The 9,517-nt window shown below is 35.6% G+C and overlaps 1 protein-coding gene across 2 annotated transcripts in view; it reads left to right on the forward strand.

Moving 5' to 3' along the window:
- Positions 1–9,517, forward strand: part of slc4a4b (solute carrier family 4 member 4b) — a 54,485-nt gene that overhangs the window by 28,756 nt on the left and 16,212 nt on the right. For both annotated transcript variants that reach the window (XM_082140011.1, XM_082140010.1), the window contains exons 7-13: positions 1,936–2,012; positions 4,123–4,280; positions 5,116–5,203; positions 5,284–5,438; positions 5,556–5,672; positions 6,514–6,688; positions 8,693–8,826. In XM_082140011.1, coding sequence (XP_081996137.1) covers positions 1,936–2,012; positions 4,123–4,280; positions 5,116–5,203; positions 5,284–5,438; positions 5,556–5,672; positions 6,514–6,688; positions 8,693–8,826 — 904 coding nt within the window. The remainder of the gene's footprint in view (positions 1–1,935; positions 2,013–4,122; positions 4,281–5,115; positions 5,204–5,283; positions 5,439–5,555; positions 5,673–6,513; positions 6,689–8,692; positions 8,827–9,517) is intronic.

Here is a 9,517-nt window from a genome sequence, read left to right on the forward strand (position 1 = left end):
TCACAACGAGTGAGAAAGGTTGACATGGAGCAGCTAAATCTCCAACCTCCGGAGAATCTCCTGTTTAAATAAACACTGAACAGAGGAAAGTCTGCTGGAAAAAAGAGAACAAGAATCAGAATTATATTGTGTACCTCATTGAGGCACTTTTCACCATCCGATTAAAATGCATTTTCTCAGTATAAAAGTAAAAGGTTTTATGTTGACTTTAAAGGGATACTCCACTTTTTTTGGAAATATGCTCATTTTACAACTCCCCCAGAGTTAAACAGTTGAGTCTTACCGTTTTCGAATTCATTCAGCCGAACTCCGGGTCTGGCGGTATCACTTTTAGCATAGCTTAGCATAGATCATTGAATCGGACAGGACCATTAGCATCTCTCTCAAAAAAATGACCAAAGAGTTTCGATATTTTTCCTATTTAAAACTTGACTCTTCTGTAGTTACATCGTGTACTAAGACCGACGGAAAATGTAAAGTTGCGAGAGAGATGCTAATGGTCCTGTCCGATTCAATGATCTATGCTAAGCTATGCTAAAAGTGGTACCGCCAGACCCGGAGATCGGCTGAATGGATTCAAAAACGGTAAGACTCGACTGTTTAACTCTGGGGGAGCTGTAAAATGAGCCTATTTCCCAAAAAAGTGGAGTATCCCTTTAATGTTTAAAGAACTGGAAGTGTTTTCTAAATGTCACGAAATGTTGACTACATTCTTCGGTAGCCTGACAATAGATCAGATGTTTTCATAATATTGTAACTTTTCCAGAGACAAGGTGTTTGTTCCAAGTAGTGGTGCAATGCTACATGATTGGTTTCAATGTACTGCACATGTTGTTCTGCACATGTTGAACTGCACATGTTGTACTTCACAAATTCACAGTTGGGCGAGCTAAAACAATCATCAAACACTTTCTCACGCACACACCTTTTATTTTAGGGAATCATTTGTTTCGGATTGTTCGAATATAAATTAACCACTCTCTCTCTCTCTCTCAAAAAAAAGATTAATTGGCATTCATTAATTTGCTTATTTCTTACTTTATATATATATATAGAGAGTGGTTAATATATAATGTATAAATATATTATTTATAAATATGTATAGCTTAGATCTCAAAGCAGCAGCAGTTTCACAGCTTCTCTAACTCTGCTCTCTCAGAAAGTTGTATGTCTTCCTTTCAAACTCTGATCATTTCTCTTCAGTTCAAAGAGGAGGTGCTGATTGGGTTTTCGTGAATGTTGTCTACTTTCATTTTAATTTGAAGCTCAAATTCAATTTCTGAATCAGCGCTTTGAAACATACTTTAATTGATTTCTCTGCTCTAATGCTTTGTTTTCTCTGTTCCCTGTCTCTTGTCCCTTCCACTTGTCTTGATTGACATGCATGCAACCCTGTCTTTTCTCTTTCTCTCTCTCTGTGTGTGTGAAGCGCGTCCTCTTGATCAACCTGTGCCTTGCTTTGCCAACTTTGAACATGACGAGCAAATTCAGATGCAGAGAAGCAACAGCATGGGACTTCTCTGTAAGTCCAGCTGAAGATTCAGACTGATTCATGCTAGATTTGCTGTTGGTCTGGTTCACTGTAAGATTTCTGCTGAAGATCAGGTCTTGCAGATAAGGACCAGAGTGAACATTTTAGGAACACTTTGAAAAAAGTAAAAGATGCCATAAAGTCAATGTTGAATGCATCTAAAAAATAGTATGATGACTGTTATTGATTATTATCTCTTAAAAAATTAAAGATAACTGAGGTGTTTTAGTTTTCTGTAACCCGTCCAACAAGTTAGTTAAGGAATGTATTGAGATTGAGAACTTATGTTTGAAACTCTTGGGCCTCTTTGTTTCCTAAGAATTTTTCTGTATTTTTTCCACAACGTGTTTAGCGTTTTAGCCGCTGACAGGTGTTTGACCTCTGACCTTGTACGACTTCTGCAGGTAGTCCAACCACGGCCCACCGTAACCTGACCTCCAACAGCCTCAACGATCTCTCAGACAAGCCTGAGAAAGACCAGGTACTGTGACGTGTGTGTGTGTGTGTGTGTGTGTGTGTGTGTGTGTGTGTGTGTGTGTGTGTGTGTGTGTGTGTGTGTGTGTGTGTGTGTGTGTGTGTGTGTGTGTGTGTGCGTGCGTTAATAGTTTCTTCACATGTAGAAGCAGAGATTATTTCTGCAAGAAAATATTGTTGGGTTTTATCACAGACATGATGGTGAAGTGTGTTAGAGTACCAGCGTGAATCTCATGAAAATTTCCAGGTCATATTTTTTCCCCCTAAAATCAAAATCAGCAAATACTACCATGATATATAAATGCTGGACAATTGAATAATATAAATTTAAAATGTTGAAATATAATATTTAAAATGACAACAGTACATAAAATCATATTTAAACTGAGATGTAAAATGAGATGATATATATATAATATAAATTATATATATATATATATATATATATACATATATATATATATATATATATATATATATATATATATATATATATTTATAATTATATAAATATATAATTTAAATTTACATATTTATAATATAATATAGTATAATATTTTAAATAACAACAATACTTATAGTAATATTTAGTAAAAAGAGATGATATACATGTATATCAAAAATATTATATAAAATGTATATATTAAAATATAAATGCTTGGCTATTTAATAACAATGTATTTTGTATAATATTATATCATATTTTGACATTTTATTAACTATTATTAATACTATTTTAATATAATATAATAATATTTAAATAATAATAATTTTAGTACTGAGATTTGTTGTTGTTGTTGTTGTTTTCGTTACACTAATGAGAGTTATGGGGAAATGCTCTTCATCGCCAAGAAAATATTGTCTTAATGGTTTGAAAACAGGCTTTATTTTCTTTAAAATTGAGTGGTATTTTATATTGAATTCTGACCCAGGTGTGTTCTTAACAGGATATGTGAGATTCTCCCACCGAGAGTTCATTACAGGGAGGATAAATGACTGTTTCTCCTGTGGGAAGTGTGGTTAGGAAGGCTACAGCCCTGGGCGTGACATCAGTAGGACAGGAATGAGTGCAACAGGACAAAAGAAACTCTTTCTTCAAACAAAGTAGCGCACAATGAAACTCAGTGGATGTCTTTCACACAAGGACAAAACATAGCTTCTGTCGTCAGTTGCGTCAATATTTGTGGATTAGCGTGAGTGCCTTGTCAAATGCACAGAACTCCTGTTGTGTGTTATTCACGCTACTGCGGTAATTACACTGATAGCACAAGGCCTCTTTTGTGTTATAGTGTCTGTGTGTGTGTGTGTGTGTGTGTGTGTGTGTGTGTGTTCCAGGCTGTCTGTCATCTCAGTGTCAGTGTTCATCGCTAATGAAGTGCTTTATGACTCAGATGCTTTTGTTTATGTAGTTGTGAGCTTGTTTCTTTCCACTCGGCTTAAATGGTATCAGACTTTTATATTCCTCTGAAATATGATCTCATAAAGCTTCTTTTGACAAATGTGTGAAAGAAAGAAATAATGTAATCTGAAGATTGTTCTAGGTATATAGAGATATACATAATAATTATTTACTATATTTGTACAATGATGCAAACTGAGTTCACTTTGCAGCTATGAAAAGAAAAGAGTGTCTTTGTTCAGTTCAGCTGAAGTCAGTTCAGTGTGGATTCAGTTCCGTTGTAAAAGATCATCAATTATTCAATTAGTTCAATTTCACTATAAAGCAGTTCTGCAGAAAACCGTGATGTCATCATCCAGCTCAGTTCAGTTCTCATACAACAGTGTCAGATCAGTAATATTTTTGAATATTAAGAGTCCCCAACTAAGCAAGCCAGAGGCGACAGTGGCGAGGAACCCAAACTCCATCAGCATTACAAGTCAGAAATCAGATTGTGGATTGGTATCATTCAAAATATTTCATCTAGTTGCATCTGATCGGATTCATCACGGCGGTACGGAGACAAAGCTGGCCATCAGGAAGCAAGATAACCCAGGGTTTCCATTAACCCAGGGTTTAGAATGACCCAGTTCAAGTGTGAAAAGCCTACAAACCAACACATTAAAACAGTGCACACACTGAATGTAATGACTTTTATTTTTATTTATTTTTTTTCTAGTTGAATAATAAGTTCATGAAGAAAATTCCTCGGGATGCGGAGGCGTCAAACGTGCTGGTCGGGGAGGTGGATTTTCTGGACTCCCCCTTCGTGGCGTTTGTGCGTCTTCAGCAGTCCGTCATGTTAGGAGGTCTCACCGAGGTTCCTGTTCCCACACGGTAACCAACTCACTATTGCATTGTAATTCATAAATCTGTTGCTATGGTTACAACCAGTGCTTAACTACCGTATATCTTTTTTGCTTACCAGCCACTGTGTTTAGTGGTTTTTCCATGCCACTCAGCATTTTCACTGGCCACAATTTTGACATCGATACCAAAGGGAAAAACTGCCATATAGATATTTGTAATATTATCTCATAATTTGGCAGCAGGTTTATTAGGCTGCTGTCACTTTAAGGCCTGAGGCACGGATCCATTTTACTGTTACACATGCGTTTACTTTCTCAACTGCTTACGTTCACTTAAAACATAACCGACTGTGTTTACGTGAATACTTACCAAGCCTGGCATTTTACATTATTTTGTGTTTTTTACTGTTTAAGTGCAATAAGCCGTGAAAAATAACTCAATTCAATACTGAGAGGCGGCTTTATCTGCCGCACTTTGGGTGTGAGCACAAAATCTGCGGGAATGAGTAAAATTATGCGCAATACGCACAATCCCACCCCGAAATTAAGGCCCTGTAACAGCAATATTATTCATCCGGAGCAAATGAAACGAGTCAGTGAAGCGAGGCGGGTTTGTGTGTCACTCGCTGTCGGAGAGATGAGAGAGAGAGAAAGCGCAGCTGGTATCGTGTATCTACTGCAGAAAAGGAGTATTGGAAGAGTTTCAGAGATTTCTGTATCGAAAAATCTGTATTTTTGACTCTACATTGCACTTAGTTTATTATTTCAGATGCCTTTTTTAAAGATTACATTTGAAAAATTTGCCATGATGGCTGGTGTTAATGTCAAGCCCTGATTACTACAATATCTATTTGTATTTGTAGGTTCCTTTTTATTCTGCTGGGGCCCAAAGGAAAGGCCAATTCATACCGGGAGATCGGACGTGCAATCGCCACGCTCATGTCTGATGAGGTGTGTGTGAAAGTCTTCTCATTCATGTGTTTATATGCATGCTTACAGTATTTTCATAGTTTTTATTTCGGCCCCTGCAGGTGTTTCACGACATAGCATATAAAGCGAAAGATCGTGGCGACCTGCTGGCGGGGATTGACGAGTTCCTAGATGAAGTCATTGTTCTTCCTCCGGGAGAGTGGGATCCTGATATCAGGATCGAACCTCCTAAATCCATCCCGTCTGCTGATAAACGGTACCAGCAATCATTGATCTGACAGGATAATTCATCTGTTGATTGTTAATTGAATCAGCTTAATGACAGCTGATTACAGATGAAACAAACTGAGTTTGTGTGTGTGTGTGTTTCTAGTAAAAACATTATTGCCGGAGGGGAAGGTTTTCAGATGAATGGCGGTACGCCTCATGATGGGAGTCCAGGTGGCGGCGGAGGCCATGCGGTCGGTGATGAACTCAAAATGACGGGCAAGTGAGTGTATAAACGGGCATTCATTTTTTAACGATAACTTGCAAACTTTTAAAGACAGTCCTACTGTGAACTACGAGGTTGTTAATCGATAGTATTTGCTTCGGGTCACATTTATTTCAGCTTAATTTTAAAATAGTAACGGCTAACAGTGGAATTTGTGGTGAAAAACTACATTACCCATGATGCTGTACAAAAAATTCCACCAATCAGATTGTCGAAACTAGCAAAACACTCCAAAAGAGCTCGTTAGCTCCGCCCACTCCATTGAAGCACTGCGCATGACGCAATCGCGTCTCCTAATACTCTCAAAATACTTTAATATGTGTATGTATGCTTTACAATAAACTTAAAATATATTAGTTTTATATAATCAACATTTCTAAATGAGTAGTTTTACTACTCGTTTTTAATTCGATTATGCTGTTCGCAATGCTTCATGGGATTGTAGTTCTTTCCCTCACTAGAGCCGATAAGTACACAGTCTTGTACTTTTGTATTTTTGTCTGATTTTCAAATAATTTTTTGCTTCAAATCATAGTTTGTAATGATATGATTTACCTTGTCGCTGGTTAGTTTGGTTCATGGCTTATAACGCTTTAACGAAGACTTTTATGAAGTCTGGGAAAAATTTATGGGAAAAATACTTCCGGAACCAGCGCCGCTGAACACATTGCCGGGCGCTGTTGCACTCTATTACTTTTTCTGGTGTATGCAATATTAAAACCATATAATATATTTTTTTTTAATTAATAAAAAAATATATATTTTAATGTCAGTATAATTTTTAGGTTACCTGAGAAAGCAGTTTTCAGTAAGAAAACACAATCCCTATCTCTCCTAGGTTTTGCGGAGGTCTCATTCTGGACATCAAGAGGAAACTCCCATTTTTTGCGAGCGATTTTTATGACGCTATCCACATTCAGTCTCTGTCTGCCATCTTGTTTATTTACCTGGGTACCGTAACTAACGCCATCACCTTCGGAGGGCTGCTGGGAGACGCGACGGAGAACATGCAGGTTAGACCGTTCAAGGCTTTTTCACTGTGAGTTTGTGTGTGTTGTACTTAACTAGTATCCGCCGATTTGGCTTGGCTATTGTGGGTTTATTCAGGAGCTCCTGGAAATAAAATTTGGCTGACATTGTGTTCACAGCTTCAGGGATTTAAAGGCCAGGGATAGCTGTTTGATTATTAAACATGTCACTTCAAATATATGTTATGCGTTTCCTAGATCGGGTGTTTGGAAACAGATGTACATGTTTCATGTTGGGATTTGATCCGTGCTATACTGGGAGAGAGAGAGAGAGAGAGAGAGGGAGACAGAGAGAGAGAGAGGGAGGAAGAGCGCTTTTCTTCGAACAACTGTGTATATAAATAGTCAGGATTGTGAATGGTACTTTTGGACATGTGCAGTGACTGCAAAGTTTGCACATATATATAGCAGTGCATTTATATGGCGCAGGCTAAGGAGGATCAGCTATAAATATCCTCAGATTACACACAAGCGCACACACACACATAAAATCACACAACTACACTTCTAAAAAATCCCTCTAAGGGAATCCTTCGTGACCTCTGCCCTTACCTACAAAGCCTGCTTCAGATACGTCGAATAATAGCTTTAGGTTCAGGTTGCTGAATGGCACACAAGGACTTTTTCTCTCACCTGTTTCATAAACCTTGAAGATGACTTGTGTTTGAAGGTAAATATACAAACATGCTTGTTAGAAATGCACTCAAGACACAATTCTATGGAAACCGCCACATAAGAAATAATAAATCATGCACTGGTAAATCATAATTATGACATAAAAGTTGGAATTATGACATACTAAGTTCGAAGTTATGACAAACTAAATCGAAATGATTAAATTAAAAGTCAAAATTGAGTCACAATGAGACTTAAAAGGTCAAAATTGTGACATCAAAAGTTTAAATTATGACATACCAAGTCATATTTATGAGATCAATTTAGAAATTAAGACTTAGTAATAATTATGACACTCAAAAACATCTAAATTAAAATGTACAAATTATGAGATTAAAAAGTCAAAATTATGATTTATTCGAAATTAAATGTATTCCTAATTAAATCGAAATTGACATTCAAACCATATTTGAGATAAATGTCAAAATGATTAGTTAAAAAGTCAAAATTATGACAAAAAAATTTAAAATGGACATATTAAATAAAAATTATGACTTAAAATGTACAAATTATGAGATAAAAAGTCAAAATCATGACATACTAAGTCATTATGAGATTAAAAACTCATAATTATGACTAATTATGACTATAAGTATGTCATAATCTGACTTTTTTTACTTCTCAAATTTTTGATTCATGTCATAATTCCGACTTTTTATGTCATACGTACAGTATGATTTACAAAGATTTACAAGATTGAATTTTTCTTATGTGGCAGAAATGGATTAACAGAATGGACTAAATATGTTTAATGTGTTTAAATATGCCGTGATAACTCACCAAAATTGAGCTGTCACGACTTTATCAAGAGTTTCTAGTCTATGGGATTTTGTTAGGTCAGTTGTATCGTCCACCAGGTGAAAATCATAACAGCACACCTCTCTCCTCATCAACAAAATCAAAACAATGCATTAAACTCTAAGAAAAGTCTGTAAAAATAGGGATGTTAATATGAAGGAAATTTCTGTATTGATTTTTTTCACAGGTGTTTTACCTTTTTTTTTTATATGCATTGCATTGTGTTGTTTTAGGGTTAAAGGAAATGTCCTGGAAGAAAATGGCCTTTTCTGTTTGTTTTCTTACTGTGTACTTAAGTTTAATATTTAGAGGCTTGTTCAAATAACCAAGCCACCGTGTGAGCAAATGCATGTATAATAGTGATGCTCACCTGAGAAAACTCCAGCCGTTTGTGTTGGAAACAGGTGTTTGTCTGATTAAGCGTTTTCAGAAGCTGCTGACGGCACATACAGGCTCAAATCTGATAAGACTTTTAGTGCTTTTAGTGGTCTTATTTTCCGCTTGATCTCTGTGCAGGGCGTGTTGGAGAGTTTTTTGGGGACGGCGTTAACTGGTGCCGTGTTCTGTCTGTTTGCGGGTCAACCTCTGACCATCCTGAGCAGCACCGGGCCCGTGCTCGTCTTCGAACGACTGCTCTTTAACTTCAGCAAGTGGGTGGCGTACACACACACACACACACACACACACACACACACACACACATACTGAAGCATGCATGCACAAGCACATACTCAAACACAAGGTTGCTTTAATGTGGTGTGGTAAAATCCACTTAATTATCAGTTAGCCTGCTGCATTGGTAAAACAGTGGGAACAGAACAAAATAAGAAGAAAAAAGTGTTTATTAAATTATTGCATTAATAATAAAATGAAAAATTATTCTATAATAATTCTATCAACAATAATAATTATTTATTTATTATTTATAATTATGTATTTACTTACGCAAGTATATTATTATTATTATTTAAATATATTATTATTAGTATAAATTAATACAATATATTGCATTAATCATAAAAGATAATTATAGAATAATTATAACATCTTTTTTATTATGAACAATGATTTATTTACTTAAGTTTATTATTATTTACTATTTATAATATGTTATTATTAAACTAAGATAATAAGATTGCATTAATGATAAAAACAAAAAATAATTATGGAATATTTATAACAACAACAACAATATTTATTTCTAATAATCATTTATTTACTTAAGTATATTACTATTATTTATTATTGAAATATTTTATTATAATTGTTATTATTGCTGAATAATCTCAATAAATGATTCTTTCCCCATGTAATGTAGATCCTCCGACTACAGGCTGTATG

Source organism: Leuciscus leuciscus, assembly GCF_965113295.1.
Source record: "Leuciscus leuciscus genome assembly, chromosome: 16".
NCBI lineage: Eukaryota > Metazoa > Chordata > Actinopteri > Cypriniformes > Leuciscidae > Leuciscus > Leuciscus leuciscus.